A 23,052-nucleotide genomic window follows, 5' to 3' on the forward strand; every position below is an offset into this window, starting at 1 on the left:
CACTTTACGTTGTAAGCACTCTAGGAAGGGATTTGGGTTAGGGTTTTGCCATACAACAGTGACAAGAAGAGAAGGGTAAGAGAATTGAGAAAAGCAGTGGAATAATAATCATCATAATGTGGTTGACCATCCATGAAAATCTAAGCAGAGTAATGAGGGAAGTTAGTCCCTGAGGGAGGTAATGCGATCCTGGAAAAACAGTAAAGCTGTAGATTGGTACTGGTTGCATCAAAGAATTGTTGGAGTGGGAGTGTCAGTGTAAGAAAACTGGAATGATCAGAGATGGTTTTGAGTATGAGATACTTGAAATAAAAGGTTTTGGGGTTATTGCAGTTATTGTTGATAAAAAGGTCTATGTTGGGACTATGAGCATAGATGAAGTGTAGGGTAAGTGGTTTGAAGGGAGGGTGTCTAAGAGCCAGAGGGCAGGTTGAATGAATCGTGTGTGGACGTTGAGGTTGCCAAGAATGTTGATGAGAATCATGGAGGAAAAGAAGTAAAGCCGATAATATAATCTTCAACAAATGTGTGCAGATGACTGGTGGAAGATTAACAGGTAGAAAAGTAACAAAAAGGGATAACTATTATGACTAGTGTTACGACATGTGCTTCTAGGGTGAGGATTGGGGTAGGAGAGATGGTGCCAGGGTATGCGGTGAGAAATACAAACAACCGTCTTTTGGGGGAGCTACTGGTGGTAGGGTCATGTGGTCAAAGTAGACTGCACTTTACTGAAGAACGACTTTACCCTCTGGAGAGGTTTGGATAGGCTGGGGGAAGAGAGTGATAGGGGCCCATTCGACAGGTCTGAGTGGGAAGAGAGTTGAATGAGGTAAAAGAGGGATATGAGATTTGATGTGGCAGCTGGATAGGCTCTCAGGGAAAGGCAAGTAAGCAACCAGTTGTCCTGATAGCCTTCATCTTAGGCCTAGTCTCTCTAGATCATTGAGTGGTGAGACAGACCTGCTATATCTCTAGGAACCAAATTTGGTTTAAAAGATACACTGCTTCTGGCTGGGTGCAGTGGCTCATGTCTGTAATCCCAGCACTTTGGGAGGCCGAGGCGGGTGGATCACAAGGTCTGGAGATCGAGACCATCCTGACCAACATGGTGAAATCCCATCTCTACTAAAAATACAAAAATTAGTTGGTTGTGGTGGTGCACGCCTGTAGTCCCAGCTACTCCGGAGGCTGAGGCAGGAGAATTGCTTGAACCCAGGAGGCGGAGGTTGCAGTGAGCCAGGATTGCGCCACTGCATCCCAGTCTGGCAACAGAGCGAGATTCAGTCTCAAAAAAATAATAATAAAAATAAATAAAAGATAACACTGCTTCCATAAAATGACTTTGGCATTTGCATGGGTGAGAAACTTTCTTTGAGACTCCTCTGAAATTCCTGGACCTTCTTTAGTTTTTCTGGAAGCTTGTGAGCAGAAAGGGAAACATAGAGACGTGTTTGGCTAGAATTCTTTCTCTTGCCCAAGACCCTGGCCTACTGATCTTCAGCCTTGGTGTTACTCTGTCTTGAACATGATTTCTTGTGCTGCCCCCATGCTGTCCTTCCACTCTGCCTCCCCAGTGACCTCACACCCCCGTCTCCCACCCCCATACTCTGGTTCTTGGTGTTCCGTTAGAGAGGTGGGCCGTGCTGTCTAAATCTTCTGTGAAATCCCAGCATCCACCCTTTTCTGGTTTCTAGCAGCAGGATGCTTTAGGATAATAATGGGGATGCCAGACAGCAGCTGTATTATATTCCAGATGATCTTGGAAGAACTTCACTTTTGGGTCTTGCACATGTCCCAGGCTTTTTTTTTTTTTTAAGAGTCTATCATCTCTTTTTCTCCTTTCTACTTTGTCATGTCCTGAGAACCCAGGTCTTAGGAAATAAAGTTAATTGCTTTGGGACAAAATGCACTTTAGCTAATACTTTTGCTTAAAATTTTATGTTTAATGGCTCACTAGGCATAATTTTGCTCTCTTGATACTCTAGTAATGAACTGTTTCACTATTTTACAGAGTGCTTGTGATTTCACGTATTTTTGCTGGACTTGTAAAAGAGACACTTGGATGGTGGATTAACGAGAACACTAACATTCTGTGAAAAGTTTCAAATTGGAGAATATTGAATTTTCACCCTAGTCCAGCAGCTCTGCTGCTCACTTAAATACAGATGAATGAAGACCCCATTCGGAAAGACACCAGGCCAGCGGTCCAGAGCTGATGCAGGTAGGCATTGCGGTTCTACACATACTTAAATACGTATTTTAGTATAATACATTTCAGACAAGTGTAAAATTGGGTACTTTCACATAATAGCTAGTGAAAAACTGTCGTTTCTAGTATGTTACACACATATGCATATATTAAGCAGATTTAAGTTTCTTGAAAGGGAAGTAGTCACATGAAATTTCTGTATAATCTTCTAGCAGGTTGTAAAACTCTAATAAATTTAGCAAGTGAGTTGTAAATATCTGTTAATAGGATTATAGTAAAAGGAGTTCTTTTCGAAAGAGTTAAAGTGAGGTGACATGAGTTGGAGCAGCTTTAAGTAAGAAAGATAAACTTGGAATTTCTTGTGTTTATTTGAAAGAAGTTTACTGGTGTGGAAATTTTAATAAAAATTACATCAATCTTATTTTTGTGGCACATAGCTAGTATAACTCGAATAGAAGTTAGTCTTTGCCTGATTTTTAGTGTACCCTCCCAATAAAGATAAACAAAATCTTATAGGATACCCTATAAAATAGCTAAGTCATACTTTCTTTGGGACTTGAAAAGCATTCTTCTCCATTTCAGACATACATTTGAATGTTGAAAAAAGTCTGTCATAATGTTTTAGGGTTCTTTGACAAATGAATCAGAATTATTCTATAAAAATTATTATTAATAGTACAAACTTAAGTGATTTAGAACAATTTCTTCTATTTATTTACTATAGTATTGGGAGTTCCATTGTAGAAAAACCACAAGAATTAAGATCTCTAAGTACCCCTTGTCTTTATTTTAGATTCTGTTTTACAAAGGTAATATTCATCTAAGTATTTAATATTTGTCAGTAAGATTAATTTGGGTTGGTGATGACTGAAGTTTAAGGCATATGAGAGCTTATTCAGAATCCTAGCCCTTATTAGCTGTATAAAGATGGATACATTTCTTAGTCTTCTTGAGCCTTAGTTTTTCTCATCTAAAAATATGGGACTTTTTTTTTTTCTTTTTCTTTTTTTGAGACGGAGTCTCGCTCTGTCGCTCAGGCAATGTTGGCTCCAGGCGATCTGCAACCTCTGCCTCCTGGGTTCAAGCGATTCTGCTGCCTCGGTCTCCCCAGTAGCTGGGATTACAGGCATGCGCCTCCATGCCTGGCCAGTTTTTTGTATTTTTAGTAGAGATGGGGTTTCACCATGTTGGCCAGGCCGGTCTTGAACTCCTGACCTCAAGTAATTCTCCTGCCTCGGCCTCCCAAAGTGCTGGGATTACAGGCATGAGCCACCGCGCCTGGCCAAAAAATAGGACTATTAATGTACCTATTGGGGTTAAGGACTAAATGAGATGTGAGTCAAATGTTTAGGTAGTTGCCTGGCACTTTTAATAGTATTATTATTGATCATAATGTTTAGAATAAGATACTTTTATTTCTTCTCATTAATTGAAAAAATTGCTGTCAGGTGTTTATTGACTTGTGAAACCTCCTAGGTTTCTGTCATTTGAAATAGTAATTCCTTTTCCAAAGTTCATATTATGTAAGCATACAGCATTCCAGATTCAACATTCTTTCTTTTTTTAAATTTCCATTTTTATTTTAGATTCAGAGGTCCATGTTCAGGTTTGTTACAAGGGTATATTGTATGGTGCTGGGGTTTGGGCTTCTATTGATCCTTTCACCCAGATAGTGAACATACTAGTTCCAGCAGGAAGTTTTTCAGCCCTTGCTACATCCCTCCTTCCCTTTGGAGTCCCCAGTATTGATAGTTTCCATATTTATGTCCACATGAACCCAAGATTAACTCCAACTTATGAGTGAGAATATGCAATGTTTGGTTTTCTCTTTCTGCATTAGTTCACTTAGGATAATGGCCTCTAGCTGCATCCTTGTTGCTGCAAAGGACATGATTTCATCGTTTTTCATGGCTGTGAACATTGTTATTTTCTTTATCGATATTGAAGTCATCTTGTGAGAAACCTAGCAGGCTGAGTAAAGTGAAGTGTAATATGGTAAAAGTAACTGAAGGAACTAAACCAAGAGATTTTATTTTTCTTAAGGGGGAGATTGTTAATCCTAACAAGTACTTTGATCTGAAATTTTCTTATTGTTTAATTTTTTTAAAATAGCATATGGCATAGGTGTAAAGATAAATAGGTTCTGTGTAAATCCTAGTTGGCGTGTTAGATATTTTAGCCTAAGAGACCGTGAGTTTATTTTTTAATGTTGTGTAAGAAGATACAAGAAAAACAAACCAAAGTGCTTTTTCCTACCTATTCTCTCTCTCTCTTTTTTTAAGAGACAGGGTCCCTCTCTCTCACATGGGCTGGAGTATGGTGGTACAATTAGAGCTCACTGTGGCCTTGAACTCCTGAGCTCAGGCGGTCCTTCTGCATCAGCCTCCTGACTAGCTGGGACCACAGGTGTGTGCCATCAAGCCTGGCTGATTTTTTTGTAGAGACAGGGTTTCGCAGTGTTGCACAGGCTGGTCTTGAACTCCTGGGCTCAAGCGGTCCTCCTGCCTCAGCCTCCCGTAGTGTTGGGATTACACTTATGAGCCACTGTGCCCGGCCTCCACCTATTCTCTTGTAATTCAATACAACACAGTACCTCTGGTCACCCAAATGTGCGAAGAGGAAGAGTTGCTTCCCATCAGCAACCAAGCAGTTCTGCAGCATACCGTTTCACGTCAATCCAGTTCTGATACTGTCCACCTGGAGACAGCGTCAAATCTCACAGGTTGAGGGCTCAGTTCCACAAGACCGCTCCTTACTTCTGATGCCAGTTCAGGTGCATATCTGGGCCTCTGGAACTTCTGGACTGAACAGCTGTAAATTGGACTTTCCACAGCCCTGTTCCTGGGCTCAATTAATTTGCTAGAGCAAGTCACAGAACTCAATGAAATACTTAACTTTTACCAGTTTATTATAAAGGATATTACAAAGGATACAGATGAACAGCCAGATGGAAGAAGGAGAGATGCACAGGGCAAGGCATGCAGAAAGGGGCATTGGCGCATCTACCACCCTCCAGGAACCTCCAGGTAGTGTCGCGCCATCTGGAAGCTCTTCTAAACCCTGTCTTTTGGGGTTTTTATGGAAGCTTCATTGTGTAGGCATGATTGATTACATCAGTGGCCATTGATGATCAACTCAGCCTTCAGCCCCTGTCCTGTAACAGTGGGTGGTTGAAAGTTCTGATCCTCTAGTCATTCCTTGGTCCTACTAGAGACCAGTTGCCATCCTGAAGCTGTCTCTGGTTATCCCATTAGCAAACGGAAGACACTTACCACTCTGGAGTTTCCAAGGGTGTTGGAAGCTGTAAGTCGAGAGGAGGAGGAAGGCCAAATATATATATTTCACAGTATTACAGAAGTATACCCTATTTTGGAAAGATTGCTGACCCTGGGATCCGTATTGTTTGTAAAATAGAGTCTTAATCATTCTTCCTGTTAGCATAGACAAATGCTCTGCTGCTTTTAAGTCCCTGTATCAGTCACCAATGTGTCTGTTTGCAAATGAAAGAAAAATCACCAAAAAAGGGTTTTGTCTCAGGCAGCAAGAAGCCCAGGTAGGCATTTTAGAGTTGGTTAGGTGGCTCAGTTATGCCTTCAGGCAGGTGTCATCTCAAAGGCTTCTTCACTCACATAGGCTGATAGAACTTAAATAGCCTGGAGCTTTAGCCACCTGGCCACCTGGGGCATCTCTTTTCTTATGGGGACCTTTAAAGGAGGCTTCCAGATAGTATCCCTAAGAGAAACTGTTACAGCTCTGTGGCCTTTATCTGGTCTTGGAACTTACACAGGTTCACTTCTACTGCATTCTATTCATTGAGGCAGTCACAAAGGCTCGCCAAGTTTCCAGGGAGGGAGCATAGACACTATACTTGGTGGGAGAAGTAGCAAAGAATTTGTGGCTATGTTTTAAAACTACTACAGTGGTAAATAGATTGGGTAGGCAACTTCCAACATTTGCCATGACCCCCAGTACCTGTCTTTAACATAGAGGGTGAATGATAGAGGAAAAATTTGAAAGTAATAATTTTATATTTTCTTTATCTCATTCACCGTATCAGGAATTTCTATTTTGAAAATAACGTATGTTTATCTATAATTATGTTGAAATTTAATTAGTTACTAAGTCGCAGTTTATGCCTAATGACATTGGGTAACAAGTACTATTCAGGTATATGGTAAAATTTTTTTTCACATGTTTTCCACTGGTGTTAACCTCCATTTTTAGTATTTTAGCAAAGGTTGCAGTATTTTCCTTTTCTGATATATTTTTTCTTTCTTTTTTTTTTTTTTGAGATGGAGTTTTGCTTTTGTTGCCCAGGCTGGAGTGCAATGGCACGACCTTGGCTCACCGAAACCCAGGTTCAAGCGATTCTGCTGCCTCAGTGTCCCGAGTAGCTGGGGTTATAGGCGTGCACCACCACACCCAGCTAACGTTTTTGTATTTTTAGTAGAGTACAGGGTTTCACCATATTGCCCAGGCTGGTCTTGAACTCCTGTCCTCAGGTGATCCATCCGCCTCTGCCTCCCAAAGTACTGGGATTACAGGCTTGAGCCACCCCGGCCCCCTTTTTTTTCCCCCCCCTTTTTTCTTTGAGACAGAGTCTTGTTCTGTCACCCAGGCTGGAGTGCAGTGGTACGATCTCGGCTCACTGTAACCTCTGCCTCCCCTGTTAAGCTGTTCTCCTACCTCAGCCTCCAGAGTAACTGGGATTACAGGCGCACGCCACCATGCCCAGCTAATTTTGTTTTTTCGTTATTTTTTTTTTCTTTCAGTAGAGTTGGGGTTTCACTATGTTGGCCAGGCTGGTCTCGAACTCCTGACCTTGTGATCCGTCTGCCTCGGCCTCCCAAAGTGTTGGGATTACAGGCATGAACCACTGCACCCGGCACATTTTCCCATCCTCTGGGGGAGCTTATTGACTTTATATTTTCCCACCTTTTCTGTTTTGTTTTGTGTTTTTATTTCAGTCAGCAACTTAATTTCTAAGTGCCTTCCCTCTTCCTCCTCCTTTTGCTTTTACCCAGGCTGGTTTCAAACTGTTGGGCTCAAGAGATCATCCCATCTCAGCTTTTCAAGTAGCTGGGAATATAGGCACATGTACCACTACACCCAGCTTTTTTATTCTCATACTTGTTTATTTCATAGATGCAAGCAGCTTATGTTTCTGGGGATATAAATTACTTTTTGTTTGTTTTGAGAGAGGGTCTCGCTGTGTGTCCCAGTCTGGAGCACAGTAGCATGATCTTGGCTCATTGCAGCCTCAACCTCTGAGGCTCAAGAGATCCTCCCACCTCAGTCTCCTGAGTAGCTGGGACTACAGGCGTGAGTGCCCTCACACCCTGCTAATTTTTGTATTTTTTGTACAGATGGGGTTTCGCCGTGTTGTCCAGGCTGGTCTTGAACTCATGAGCTGGAGTGATCCACTGGCCTTGGTCTCCCTAAGTGCTGGGACTACAGGCATGAACCACTGTGCCTGCTGATAAATTGCTTTTTAAACAGCCTTTCTAGTATTAGCCTTGTTGCTTATGAGTTTCTTTGTGTCTCTGCTATTAGTTTCTGTTTCATTTGGAGGCTTTCCTTGAGTCTATTGATCCTAGGATGTTCCTCTAGGAAGGCACCAAGATGATGGCAAGCTGTCTGCGAGGCAATGCCTCTTGTTGCCTGGACTTCTCCTGCCTTACTGGGGAGTCTGTGAAGTGTTTTCTTTGGAGATGGATTATCACGTGTCCTCCATAGATGATGATCACTCATCTCTTATATTTTCTTATTTCTCTTTCAAGTTTATGTAGTCATATTTCTTTACCTGCTGCATCCCCAGAGACGACTGTCTGTCATACAAAGCTGAGTGAGCAACAAGGAGAGTATCACCTTGGTGGACTCTCAGTGAAATTTTCAAAGAAAGAAAGATATGGTAAGTCCTCACTTAATGTTGTCCGTAAGTTCTTGCAAACTGTGACTTCAAGGAAAACAAAACCAGTTTTTCCAGTGTTACAAGGAAACAACTTTGAACATTGAACTGACAGTGTTCGAGGACCTGCTTTATATTGTTTTGTGTAAAGTCTCAGTTTCCAAGAACTTATCAATAGTTAAGTGAGAACTCAAGGGGAGGAGTGAGTCATAGGGTTGGAAGTCAGGAAGTATGATATAGATGGGGATTGGTTTAGAATTTCTAGTCCAGATGAGCTGCTGGATCAGACATTGTTCTTTATCATTGGAGCATCTGAGTGTACACAAAGTTCATTTAAAACAGTTGGTCTTATTTTGGAACATGTGCCTGAGTAAGTCTCTGTTAAAACAGTTTTGATTGTATTTTGTTTCTTGCATATTATGGTTTAGTATAGTTTAACTGTTTTAGAGTCATAGAATAGTTTATTTTATAAATTACGGTTCTATTTTCTTTAACAAATAGATATAATAAAGCTATATATTAAAGGATCTTCTGTTTCCCACTGGGAAGTCAGTGATGGGTGATATAACTCCCCTTTTAGTGACAAACTGATAACAGGGTCCAGTTAATAAGTACCCATTAACTTACTGTTCTTTACTTTTTCTGCTTAACAGTGTGTGTTCGTGACCACTCTAGCAGTATGTAGAGCTAGCTCTTCCTCATTGTTTTTTACAGATGAATAGTACTTCATTGTGTGGCTGTACCATATTCATTTGGTATCCGTTATTACTGGACATGTGAGTTGTTTCTACTCTTCCGCTCTTACAGATAATAGCTACAATGGGCTGGGCGGAGTGGCTCACACCTGTAATCCCAACACTCTGGAAGGCCGAGGCGGGTGGATCACTTGAGGTCAGGAGTTTGAGATTAGCCTGGCCAACATGACGAAACCCCATGTCTACTGAAAATGTAAAAATTAGCTGGGCATGGTGGTGGGTGCCTGTAATCCCAGCTACCTGGGAGGCTAGGCAGGAGAATCACCTGAACCTGGGAGGCGGAGGTTGCAGTGAGCCAAGATCGCACCACTGCACTGCAGCCTGGGTGAAAGTGTGAGACTCCGGCTCAAAAAAAAAAAAAAAGGCTTACCTTTGATTTGTCAGTATGTCTTGGTGTTGTGTCACTGGATAAATTTCTGGAAATAGAATTGAGTCAAATCTTCAATTCATGTATAATTTTGTGAGAGCTCACCAGATTCCCCTCCATCAATTCTGTATTATTTTGCATTCTTTTTTTCTTTTTTCTTTTTTGGAGATGGGATCTCATTCTGTCACCCAGGCTGGAGAGCAGTGGCATGATCAGGGTTCACTGCAGCCTCAACCTCTTGGGCTCAAGCGATTCTTCCACGTCAGCCTCCAAGTAGCTGGGACTACAGGCATGTGCCACGACGCCCGGCTAATTTTTGTATTTTTTGTAGAGATGGGGTTTTACCATGTTGACCAGGCTGTTCGTGAGCTCCTGAGCTTTGTGGGCCATGGTGCCAGGCCCATTTTGCATTCTTACCAGTAATAAAATATGTAAAGAGTTTCTGTCTTCTCACAGTCTTGCCAGTGACATATGTTGTCAAATATGTGGTTTTGTCTGTCTTGTGGGTGAGAAACGGTGTCTCTGTGCAGTGTTATTTGTGATCTTGGCTTGTAAGGGCCTATTTGGCCTTCCTTTCTCTGATATTACATCTATTTTTCTTCATTACTTTCATAGACTTTTTTTACATCAGTTATTAACCTTTAATCTGTGATAGGGGTCGTTTACCTTCTTACACTTCCGTTGCGTGGAGTCAGTTTCTTGGAAACAGCCTTTCTCGAGTCCCTGGTGTCTCACTCCCACCTGTATGGGTCTGTCAGCCTATATCACATAAGTCTTGCTGGAACCTGCTGCTCTTCTAGGTTATATCTATGGTTTCTCAGATCCTATGTGTTTATGTTACTTTTCTTATTTCCTGAAATGTATCCTTCAGTAACTTCCAAAGAAGATGTATATGAAATATAATTTTTAGCCCATATGTGTATAGAAATGTGTATACTGTCAGTTAATAATTTAACCAGGTATGAAGTTCAGAGTTCAAAATCATTTTGCTACAATATTGACAATACTACTCTCTTGTCTTATTGTTTTCTGGCCCAGTTTTGTTTGTTTTAAAGAGAAGGAGTCTTAACTGTATTGCCCAGGCTGGACTTAAGCTCCTAGGTTCAAGTGATCCTCCTGCCTCAGCCACCTGGGTAGCTGGGGCTAAAGGTGTGCCCCACAGTGCCTGACTTTCTAGCTCAACGTTGATGACAGAAGAATAAGTCTAGACTAACAGTTTTTAAACTTATGATCTTGCTTGATACAGTTTTAGAGTTGCAAAGAGATAATGGACTTTATTTTTTTAGAGCAGTTTTAGGTACTCAGGAAAATAACAGAGTTCCCATATATTCCTTTCCCTCACAAATTTGCAGCATACCCTGCCCCATCCCCGCCCCACCATCTCATAGAGTGGTATATTTGTTAAAGTTGATGAACCTACATTGACGTGTCATTATCACCCAAAGTCCATAGTTTACATTAAGGTTCATTCTTGGTGTTTCACTACCCTGAAAATCCCTTGTTTTCCCATTGTTCTTCTCTCTCTCACCTTTAACCCCTGGCAAGTGCTGATTTTTTATTGTTTCCCTAGTTTTGTCTTTTCCAGAATAACAGCATACAGTTGGAATCATACAGTATGGAGTCTTTTTAGATTGGATTTGTTCACTTAGTAATTAATATGCACATAAATTTCCTCTGTGTCTTTTTATGACTTGATAGTTCATTTCTTTTTAGCACCAAATAATATTTTACTGTTTGGATGCACCAGTTTATCCATTCACCTACTGAAGAAACATCTTGGTTGCTTCCAAATTGTGGCAGTTTTGAATAAAGCTGCTATAGGCCAGGGGTGGTAGCTCACACCTGTAATCCTAGTATCTTGGGAGGTCGAGGTAGGCTGATCTGTTGAGCCTGGGAATTCTAGATCAGCCTGGGCAACATGGCAAAACCGTATCTCTACAAAAAAATACAAAAAGTAGCAGGGCACCGTGGCTCACACCTGTGGTCCCAGCCAGTTGGGAGGCTGAGGTGGGAGGATGGCTTGAGCCAAGGAGGGAGAAACTGCAGTGAGCACTGATCTTGCTACTACACTTCATCCAGCCTGGGCAACAGAGTGAGACCCTGTCTTAAGAAAAAAAAAAAAAAAAGAAACAACACAACAAAATGAATGAAGCTGCTATATATATCTTTGTGCAGATTTTTGTGTAGGGATATTTTCAACGCTTGGATAAATATCAAGGAGCACAACTCCTGGTTTACGGTTAAAAGTATGTTTACTTTGCAAGAAATTGCCAAACTGTCTTCCAGAGCAGCTGTACCATTTTGCATTTCCACAAGCAACTAACTTTTGGTTTCATTGATTCTTCTCTATTGATTTTGATTTTCAATTGTAGTGATTTCTGCTCTAATTTTTATAATTTTATTTATAAAAAAATAAAATTTATTTTATAATTTTATAATTTTATTTTCCTCTCCTCACTGTGGATTATTTTTCTAGCTTCCTAAGAAGCTTAGATTATTAACTTTAGATCTTTCTTTGGCTGGGCGTGGTGACTCAAGCCTGTAATCCCAGCACTTTGGGAGGCTAAGGGGGACAGAGGTGAGGAGTTCAAGACCAGCCTGGCCAACATGGTGAAACCTTGTCTCTACTAAAAATAGAAAAATTAGCTGGGCGTGGTGACGTGCGCCTGTAATCCCAGCTACTCGGGAGGCTGAGGAAGGAGAATCACTTGAATCTGGGAGGCAGAAGTTGCAGCGCATCAACATCATGCCACTGCACTCCAGCCTGGGCCACAGAGCGAGACACTGTCTCAAAAAAAAAAAAAAAGATTATTAATTGCTATAAATTAATGCATTAATTGCTATAAATTTCTCTGGTAAGCACTGCTTTTGCTGAATGTTGGTGAGTTATGTTTTCATTTTCATTTACTTCAAAATATATTTAAATTTCTCTTGCAGTTTCTTCTTTGACCCATGTGCTTAGGAATGTGTTGTTTAATCTCCATGTATTTTGAGATTTTTCAGGCATCTCTCTGTTACTGATTTCTAGATTAATTCCATCGTTGTATGACAGCATATACTATATGATTTGTATTTTTTAAATTTGTGAAGCTGTGTTTTACAGTTCATAATGTGGTCCGTTTTGGTGTATTTTTTCCATGTGAACTTGAGAGAGTTTGTATTCTGCTGCTGTTGGGTGAAGTAGTCTTTAGATTTGACTATAGATCAAATATATAGATTAGATTTGATCTGTAGTCAGATAGATTTGATGGTGCTTGTTGAGTTCATCCATATCCTTACTGATTTTGTCTTCTGGATCTGTCCATTACTGATGGAAGGATGTTGAAATCCGTAACCATAATACAGATTGGGCATCCCTAATCCAAAAACCTGATATCCAAAATACTTAAAAATCTGGAACTTTTTGAGTAACTCACGTGATTCCACAATTGGGTGATGAAGATGACATTAATACTAAAGAAAAAGTGCCTGTTGATGACATGGGGAAAATGTGTGATGGGCTTATTGGAGGACTAGAGCAGGGTGCATTTGTAACACAGCAAGAAACCATGTCAATTTATACTATCAAAGAGAGACTTAAGATAAAAACTTGTTCATGAGGCAGTTGACTAGAGGAAACACTTTGAAAAACCATCCAGTAGAATGCTTGCTCATTCCTAAGGACCCACTTTCTGGTCCCTCAACTGCTTCTGATAGTTTTTCTCACCTAAAAAAATAAAACACACAAAACACAGCATTGTAGGTGGAGAGTAAAGGCAAGCTGTTGTTTGTTGTTGCTGTTAATAGCTGACATAGGTATTCTGGCACTGCTACTGTGCTGCTTAGGTATCCTGAACATATTATTTTTTCACTGTGTTAATGGTATGCTATCATTTTTCCTGTTAAGAACTTGTGTGTGAATTAGTGTAAGAGAATGGTTGCTGTTGGTAGCATATAAATTCAGTGTCAGGAATGATGATGATAACAAACAAGATTGTCCACATGAGTTGAGCTAGTGACACCTTTGGTTTTTTTTTTTTTTTGAGACTCGCTCTGTCACCCAGGCTGGAGTGCAGTGGCCGGATCTCAGCTCTCTTCAAGCTCTGCCTCCCGGGTTTACGCCATTCTCCTGCCTCAGCCTCCCAAGTAGCTGGGACTACAGGCGCCCGCCACCTTGCCCGGCTAATTTTTTGTATGACACCTTTGGTTTTTGATACTTCAATGAGTATAAACTTTGTTTCATGCACAAAATTATTTAAAATATTACACAGAATTATTTTCAGGGGGTATATAGAAGGTTTATATGAAACAAATTTTGTGTTTAAACTTGGGTCCCATTCCCAAGATACCTCATTTCATATGCAGATATTCTGAAATGTGAAACACTTCTGGTCCCAAGCATTTTGAATAAGAGATACTCAACCTTTAGTGGAGTTAATCTGTCTCTTCCTATGGTTCCGTCAGTTTTTTTCCTCACATATTTTGATGCTCCATTTTTAGGCACATGCACGTTAAGGATTGTTCTGTTTTCTTGGAGAGTTGACACCTTTGTTTTATGTATTGCCCCTCTTTATCTTTGATAACTTTTCTTCCTCCAAACTCTGCTTTCTCTAAAATTAATATAGCTTCCCACTTTCTTTTGATTATTGGTAGCAAGCTGTATCTTTTCTTCATCCATTTACTTTAAATGTGTGTGTATTTATAGTTAAAGTGGATGTCTTATATCTAGCATGAAGTTGCATCTTGTTTTTTTTTTTTTTTTTTTTTTTTTTTTGAGACGGAGTCTCGCTCTGTCGCCCAGGCTGGAGTGCAGTGGCGCAATCTCGGCTCACTGCAAGCTCCGCCTCCCGGGTTCACGCCATTCTCCTGCCTCAGCCTCCCGAGTAGCTGGGACTACAGGCGCCCACCACCGCGCCTGGCTAATTTTTTCTATTTTTAGTAGAGACGGGGTTTCATCATGGTCTCGATCTCCTGACCTTGTGATCCGCCCGCCTCGGCCTCCCAAAGTGCTGGGATTACAGGCGTGAGCCACCGCGCCCGGCGCATCTTGTTTTTGATCCACTCTGAGTCTGTCTTAATTGGTATATTTAGATCAGTAACATAGAAAATGATTATTGATGTAGGTGGAGTAATACCGTGTCATATTTATGTTACTGTTGTCTATTCTTTGCCCTTGTCCTTTTTTCTTTTTTTTGCATTCCACTCTTTTCTGCTTTCTGTAGTTTTAATTGAGCGTTTTATATTATTCCACTTTTTTTCCATTTCTTAGCATATCAAGGATTTTTTTGTTAATTTTTAAAAATTTTTAAAAAATAGAGACAGAATTTCACCATGTTACAAAGGCTGGTCTCGGACTCCTGAGCTCAAGCGATCCATGCACCTTGCTCTCCCAAAGCGCTGGGATTATGGACATGAGCCACCGTGCCCAGCCAGTTAAGTATTTGAACTTTTTTTTTTTCCTGAGATGGAGTCTCGCTCTGTCGCCCAGGCTGGAGTACAGTGGCGTGGTCTCAGCTCACTGCAACCTGGTCCACCACCCGGGTTCAAGCAATTCTCCTGCCTCAGCCTCCTCAGTAGCTGGGACTACAGGGTGCACACCACCATGCCCAGCTACTTTTTGTATTTTTGTAGAGATAGGGTTTCACCATGTTGGCCAGACTGGTCTCGAACTCCCAACCTCAGGTAATCCACCTGCTTCGACCTCCCAAAGTGCTGAGATTACAGGCATGACACCGCGCCCGGCCTCTCCCTTTCTTTCTCCTTCCCTTTCTTCCCTTTTCCCTCCCCTCCTCTCCCCGTTTTTTTTTTCTTAAAAAACAAAAACAAAACTCCCCCTCCCCAAGCCTACTTTAAAATAACATTATATTGCTTTAGGGGTAGTGCCATGTACCTTATAATGATAAAATTTAGTTGGCCCTCTGCATCCGTGGGTTTTGCATCTGTGGATTTAACCAAACACACATTGAAAATATCCAGAAAAATATCATTGTGCCTATAATATAAACAAGTACATTATTGTCATTTTTTTCTAAATGATGCATTGTAACAACGATTTACATAGCTTTTGTATTTGGCATTATTAGTAATCTGGAGATGATTTAGAGTATATGGGAGGGGATGTGCCTATGTTAGATGCAAATACAACACCATTTTATGTAAGGGACTTGGGCATCCATGGAGTTTGGTGTCGAAGGGGGTCCTAGTACCAGTCCCCCATAGATACGGAGGGATGGCTGTATTCCTAATTCTCTCTCCAGTCTGGTTGTATCATCATCGCTGCCATTCGTTGTGTGTGTGTGTGTGTGTGTGTGTGTGTGTGTGTGTGTGTACGTACATTGTTACTCGATTAAGAAAAATAGGCCAGGCCAGTATGCTGTGGCTCATGCCTATAATCCCAGCATTTTGGAAGGCCTAAGTGGGAGGATCACTTGAGCCCAGGAGTTCCAGACCAGTCTGGGCAATGTAGTGAGACCCCATTTCTATGAAAAATAAAAAAAATTTGGCTAGGCATGATGGTGCATTCCTGTAGTACCAGCTACTTGGGAGGTTGAGGCGGGAGGACTACTTGAGTCTTGGGAGATTGAGGTTGCAATGAGCCATAATCATATCAGTGCACTCCAGCCTGGGTGACAGAGTGAGACCCTGTCTGAAAAAAAGTTTTTATATTCTATTTTTATTATAAATATGTTTTTATTGTAATTGTATATTGTATGTTGTTATATTATTTTCCCTTATTTCTTCATTAATGTTCTTTCTTCCTTTATATAGATCTGAGCTTCTGACCTATATTTTCCTTCTTTTTTTATTTTTATTTTTTGAAAAGATGGAGTGATGGAGTCTTGCTCTGTTGCCCAGCCTGGAGTGCAGTGGTGCGATCTCAGCTCACTGCAACCTCTGCCTCCCAGGTTCAAGCAATTCTCCTGCGTCAGCCTCCCAAGTAGCTAGGATTATAGGCACTTGCCACCACACCCAGCTAAATTTTCCTTCTTTTCTTTTTCTTTGAGGCAGTCTCGCTCCCTCGCCCAGGCTGGAGTGTGGTGGCGCCATCTGGGCTTACTGTAAGCTCTGCCTCCCAGGTTCATACCATTCTCCTGCCTCAGCCTCCCGAGTAGCTGGGACTACAGGCGCCTGTCACCACGCCCGACTAAATTTTTTGTATTTTTAGTAGAGACGGAGTTTCGCCATGTTAGCCAGGATCGTCTTGATCTCCTGACCTCGTGATCCGCCTGTCTCGGCCTCCCAAAGTGCTGGGATTACAGATGTGAGCCCCCACGCCCGGCCTCCTTCTTTCTAAAGACCTTCTTTTTAACGTTTCTTACGAGGCAGGTCTGCTGGTGACAAATTTCATCACTTTTTGTTTGTCTGAGAAAGTATTTTATTTCTCCTTCCCTTGAAGTAATTCTGCAGGATATAAAACTGTAGGTTAGTAGTTTTTTTTCTTCTCAACACTTTAAATAGTTCCCTCTACTGTCTTCTTACTTTGCATGGCTTCTGAGGAGAAGTCTCGTATAATTCTTTATTCCTCTGTGGTAAGGTGGTTTCTTTCAAGATGTTTTTCTTTTTCTTTCTTTTCTTTTTTTTTTTTGAGACAGTCTTGCTCCTGTCACCTGGGCTGGAATGCAGTGGCCTGATTTCAGCTCACTGCAACCTCTGCCTCCCTGGTTCAAGCAGTTCACCTGCCGTAGCCTCCCGAGTAACTGGGATTACTGGTAATTTTTGTATTTTTATAGAGATGGGTTTTCACCTTGTTGGCCAGGTTGGTCTCAAACTCCTGACCTCAAGTGATCCACCCACCTCGGCCTCCCAAAGCAGTGGGATTACAGGTGTGAGCCACCATGCCCAGCGAAGATTTTTTTTTCTTTACCTTTGATTTTTCTGCAGTTTGAATATGATACTCTTTGGTGTAGGTTTTTTTCTGGCATTTATTCGGCTTGGCATTCTCTGAGCTTCCTGGATTTGTGGTTTGGTGTCTGGCATTAATTTCTGGGAAATCTCAGTCTTGGCCGGGCGCGGTGGCTCATGCCTGTAATCCCAGCACTTTGGGAGGCCGAGACGGACGAATCACGAGGTCAGGAGTTTGAGACCAGCCTGACCACCATGGTGAAACCCCATCTCTTCTAAAAATACAAAAATTAGCTGGAGTGGCACATGCCTGTAGTCCCAGCTACTTGGGAGGCTGAGGCAGGAGAATCGCTTGAACCTGGGAGGCAGAGGTTGCAGTGAGCTGAGATGGTACCACTGCCCTCCAGCCTGGGCGACAGAGCAAGACTCAAAAAAAAAAAAAAAAAAAAAAAAAAACTCAGTCTTTGCTTTACATTGCTTCTGTTCCTTTCTTCCTTTACCTACTTGCATTTCCATAATGTGTAAGTTATGCCTTTTGTACCTGTCCCATACTTCTTGGATATTCAGGGGATTTTCTCTGCTTTTCAGTTTTGGAAGTTCCTATTAACATGCCCTTAAACTCAGACGTTGTTTGGTTCTTCCCGTCCAGTCTACTAATAAGCCTATATCTGAAAGGCATTCTTTGCTTTTGTTAAAGTGTTTATTCATAGCTTTCTTTGATTATTAGAAGTTCCATCTCTGTATATATTGTCCATCTATTCTTTCATGTTGTCTATATTACTCATTAGTGACTTTAGCATATTAATCATAGTTCATTTAAATTCCTGGTCTGGGTGGAATTAACAGACCTAGTTGGTAATTCCCTGCCTAGTTGAGTCTGGTTCTGATGCTTGCTTGTTTTGTCTCTTAATACTAGTATTTGCATTTCAATAAGCCTGTGATTTCTTGTTGAAAGGCGCACATGATGTCTGGGTAAGAGGAGCTGTGGTAATAACAGGTCTTTAGCAAGGTGGTGGTAAGGTGTACTGGGGAGGGGAAGCAGTCTGTAGTCCTGTGATTGCCTGTCAATCTCTTCATGAGGCTTGTACCCCTGGGTTGTGACCTTTGCTTGTGCTTCTCAGTCTCCCCACCCCCACCCCTTGTGGGACAGGATGGCTTGACCAACTTCTTCAGCTTGTAGAGGAAAAATTCAGGAAAGTGTGGGGGTCCTCTTAAGACAGCCCCCAACCCCTGGAGTTTTTGTCAGACTTGCCCATGCTGATTCTCCAGCAATGTCGGTTGCAGTTTAGGTTTTTCTTACCATGGCCCTGGTTCCTGTGTGGAGGTTTCTGATCTAGTAAGTTGTGATTCTCTGTCTCTGCCTGTCTCTCCAGTTTTGCGGACAGTTGTTTGTCTTGTGACCTCAGTTCTCTGACTAGTCTAAGAAGTTGTTGATTTTTTCAGTTTGTTTAGCTTTTTTTTTTTTTTTTTTTTTTTTTTTTTTGAGACAGTGTCTCACTCTGTCCCCCAGGCTGGAGTGCAGTGGCACGATCTCGGCTCACTGCAAGCTCCGTCTCCTGGGTTCAGGCCATTCTCCTGCCTCAGCCTCCCGAGTAGCTGGGACTACAGGCGCCCGCCACCGCACCCGGCTAATTTTTTGTATTTTTAGTAGAGACGGGGTTTCACCGTGGTCTCGATCTCCTGACCTTGTGATCCGCCCGCCTCGGCCTCCCAAAGTGCTGGGATTACAGGCGTGAGCCACCGCGCCCGGCCTGTTTAGCTTTTTATGGACAAATTAGTTAACTTGCAAGCTTTTTAAATGCCAGATTCTCTTTATTTATTTTTTAATTTTCAGGAGCTGCTTTCCCTTTTCATAGTCTCTTGTTCCCATTCTGTTATTATAATATCTTCAGTTTCCTTGGAGATGCCAATTCTTTATAATCATTTTAGATCTCATGTCATTTCAGGGATAGTGGTGCTGCTCACTTTCATTTTTCTCAATTCTTTGATTATGAATGGCTTACCTTTTCTTGAGTGATAAATAGCAAAATTCTGTTTCTTCTAAATGGAAGTGTTGACTCTGGGGACATAGGGGGATGTTTAGCATTTGAGGCACCCTTTCCTAGAACCCAGCACTCAGTACATCCAGTGTGGGGTTGTGTGTATGTTGGGGAATGAAAAGGGTTCTTGACACTTGGTGCAATTCTAATAGCTCTTGAAAGACTTTTTACTTTTACTTCTCTTTTTTTCATTTCTTACCTCCTTCCATCCTTGTCTACTCTAAGACCAGACATGTTCCAGGGATGCTTCAGGTAGACTTGCTCCTGCTTCCAGTCTGTATCTTGTCTTCACTGTTTGAGGCCATCACATGCTTAATTCTTCACCCATTAGCTATTATTGAGCTTCTGTCCACATCTCAGTGCGTATGAACATGCTGGGTGAAGTGGGCAGAGCGGTTCTTGGCAGTCAGCCCATCTCCCAGTTTTAGTCTCCATGGAAGAACTGTAAACTTTGCTTTCAGATTGTATTGTCTTAAACATGTTGAGACTTTTATTATTATTATTGTTATTGTTGTTTTGAGATGGAGTCTTGGCTCTGGGCTGGAGTGAATTGGCGTGATCTTGGCTCACTGCAACCTCCACGTCTCAGTTTCAAGCGATTCTCCTGCCTTAGCCAGAATTACAGTTGCCCACCACCATGCCTGGGCTTTTTTTTTTCTTTCTCCACCCCCCCACCCCTTGTATTTTTGGTAGAGACAGCGTTTCACCATGTTGGCCAGGCTGGTCTTAAAATCCTGACCTCAAGTGATCCGCCCACCTTGGCCTCTCCTAAAGTGCTGGGATTACAGATGTGAGCCACCATGCTCCACCTGAGACCTGTATGATTCAGAAATATGTATCTGAGTGAATGTTTCCATGTGAACTTGAAAAACTATTTTGGCGTTAATGGTTTAGTATTCTTTAAATGTCAGCTAAGTAAGGTTGGTTGTTCAGGTTGTTCAGGTCTTCTATATTCCTTTTGATTTTCTTTTTAAAATTTTTCTATTTTTTTAATTGGCGTATTCATGATAATCTTTCTGATTTTCCTATCCACTTGTTATATCAACTGCTGAGAGAAGAGTTGTATAATTAAGTATAATTATGGATATGTCTTTGTCTTTCTGTCAGATTTACTTCATGTGTTTCGGTACTCTGTAATTGAGTTCATATGCATTTAAGATTATTATGGCTTTTTAATTAATTCACTCTTTTAGAATTTGGAATTGTAGGCCGGGCGCGGTGGCTCAAGCCTGTAATCCCAGCACTTTGGGAGGCCGAGACGGGCGGATCACGAGGTCAGGAGATGGAGACCATCCTGGCTGACACGGTGAAACCCCGTCTCTACTAAAAAATACAAAAAATTAGCCGGGCGAGGTGGCGGGCGCCTGTAGTTCCAGCTACTCGGGAGGCTGAGGCAGGAGAATGGCGTGAACCCGGGAGGCGGAGCTTGCAGTGAGCTGAGATCCGGCCACTGCACTCCAGCCTGGGCGACAGAGCGAGACTCCGTCTCAAAAAAAAAAAAAAAAAAAAAAAAAGAATTTGGAATTGTCCTTTGATTTGTGGTAACATTGTTTGTCTTGAGGCTAATTTGTTTGGCTTTTCCCTTTATAGTCTTAATTGGTACAATTGGACTGTTTCTATTTAGTTTAATTATCAATGTGTTGCAAGTGGAAGGTATTTTTTGCTGAATATAGCATTTTAAGTCCATAGGTAAGTTGGTTTGCTTTTTTTTTTTTTGGACGGAGTTTTGCTCTTCTTGCCCCAGCTGGAGTGCAGTGACACAATCTTGGCTTACTGCAACCTCCGCCTCCTGGGTTCAAGCGATTCCCCTGCCTCAGCCTCCCGAGTAGGTGGGATTACAGGCGTGCGCCACCACACCCAGCTAATTTTTTGTATTTTTAGTAGAAACAGGGTTTCACTGTGTTAGCCAGGCTAGTCTTGAACTCCTGACCTCATGTGATTCACCCCCCTCAGTCTCCCAAAGTGCTGGGATTACAGGCGTGAGCCACTGCACCAGCCTGGTTTGCTTATGTTTTAGCACCTTAAAGATGTATTCCACTGTCTTCAGGCTTACGTTGTTTCTGACATCAATTTTGGAGTCAGTTTTATTTTTGTTTTCCTCTATTTAATGTATCTGCTGTTCTTTAGCTATTTAAAAAAACTTATTTGTATCAGTGGTTTTTAGAAATTTGATGAAGAAGTGCCTTGGTGTGGTTTCCTTTGTTTTTGATCTTACTTGGGCTTTGCTGAGCTTGTTAGCCCTGTGGTTACATGCATTTTATCACATCTGGACAACTTTCTACCATTATATTTTCCCCTCACTCCTCTCTCTACTTTTTGTCTTGGATTCTGCTTTCCTATGTGTGAGGCCAGTTAATATTGTCCTAAAGGTCACTGAGGTTGTGCTCATTTTCTTCCAGGTTTTTCTTTGTGTGCTATTTTGAGTAGTTTGTATTGCTGTGTGTCAAAGTCACCCATCTTTGTATCTCACATCCAGTGAATTTTAAATTTCAGATTGTGTATTTTTCACTAATTTCATTTGTTTTCTTTATATTTTCCACTTTGTATTTTAAGTATTTTTATTTTCCTTTAAATATTTTAACATATTTATCAGTGTTCTCAATGTCCTTGCCTGCTAAATACTGTGTTTCACTCATAGCCAACTCAACTATGGAATTACAATCTGCTAATTTTTTTGTGTCTAATAATTTTTGTTGGTGTGGAACGTTTGAAACCTTGTGTTGTTGAGTGTTGGGACTTTGTGGATGCCCTTTAGAGAGTATTGGAGTCTATTTTGGTAAGCAGGTGCTGAGCTTTTGTTCCAGGCTGCCTCATATTTCCTAGTTAGGGCCATCTGTTGCCATTTTTATTGATTGCCCCAAGTGTTAAGAGGTGGCGATGGAATCTGGACAACTGTCCCTTTGTGACTTCTCAGAATTATGTGCAGACTTGTGTTAGCCAAAGACTTAAGACATCCACCCCCAAATGCAGACTTTTTGAGCTTCCCTTCTGAGTAGATCCCTTCTTGCCCACATGTAGTTCCACAAATTCCAGCCAGCCCACCCTTCCCAACTCCAGACTGACTCACGACATGGTAAAAGGATAGTGTTCTTGGTTCCCCCTTCATATACCATGCCCAAAAATTGCTTCCAGGAATGAGGTCAGGGCCTGTGCAGGGTTCCCCATGTGTGTTTTCCGCTCCCAGATCCCACACACCTGTGCTGCCTATCGCCCAGCATCTGAAACCAGGTGTTTCATATATTTCATCCTGTTTTTCAGTTGTTTATGACAGTAAGACAGTTTTGTACCATTTAGGACTTTATGGCTAGGATTGTCACGTAGTCTTGTTTTGTTTTGTTTTTTTGAGACAGGGTCTCACTCTGTTGCCCAGGCTGGAGTGCAGTAGTGCAATCTTGGCTCACTGCAGCCTCTCTGCCTCCTGGGTTTAAGCAATCCTCCCACCTCAGCCTCCCAAGTAGCTGGATTACAGTTATACACCACTACGCCTGGCTAATTTTTGTATTTTTAGGAGAGACAGGGTTTCACCATCTTGGCCAGATTGGTCTCAAACTCCTGACTTCAGGTAATCGACCCAACTTGGCCTCCCAAAGTGTTGGGATTACAGGCCTGAGCCACTGTGCCTGGTTAGGTTTTTTTGTTTGTTTTTGTTTTTTTGAGACAAGGTCTTACTCTGTCACCCAGACTGGACTGCAGTGGCAAAAACACAGCTCACTGCAACCTCGACTTCTGGGCTCAAGTGTTCCCCCCACCTCAGCCTCCTGAGTGTCTAAGACCACAGGTGCGCACCACTACACCTGACTCCTTCTTTTTTTTTTTTTGTAGAGACAAGGTCTTGCTATGTTACCCAGGCCTGTCTCAAACTCCTGGCCTCAGCCACCCTCTTGCCTTGGCCTCTCAGAGTGCTGGGATTACAGGGATGAGCCTCCACACCAGACTGACACTTAGTTTTT

At 41.8% G+C, this 23,052-nt stretch overlaps 2 protein-coding genes across 8 annotated transcripts in view; both read left to right on the forward strand.

The window, feature by feature from the left end:
* CKS2 (CDC28 protein kinase regulatory subunit 2) overlaps window positions 1-23,052 on the forward strand; it is a 974,690-nt gene that overhangs the window by 43,780 nt on the left and 907,858 nt on the right. The window lies entirely within an intron of this gene.
* SPIN1 (spindlin 1) overlaps window positions 1-23,052 on the forward strand; it is an 86,412-nt gene that overhangs the window by 32,852 nt on the left and 30,508 nt on the right. For 5 of the 7 annotated variants that reach the window (XM_050761286.1, XM_050761283.1, XM_050761287.1 and 2 more), the window contains one exon: window positions 2,015-2,224. In XM_050761286.1, coding sequence (XP_050617243.1) covers window positions 2,173-2,224 — 52 coding nt within the window. In that variant the 5' untranslated portion in view covers window positions 2,015-2,172. Of the gene's footprint in view, window positions 1-2,014; window positions 2,225-8,004; window positions 8,124-8,834; window positions 8,897-23,052 lie in introns of those variants that run through there. The other 2 variants (XM_050761289.1, XM_050761290.1) reach the window with 2 other exon arrangements.

This window comes from Macaca thibetana, chromosome 15, assembly GCF_024542745.1.
Source record: "Macaca thibetana thibetana isolate TM-01 chromosome 15, ASM2454274v1, whole genome shotgun sequence".
Taxonomy (NCBI): Eukaryota; Metazoa; Chordata; class Mammalia; order Primates; family Cercopithecidae; genus Macaca; species Macaca thibetana.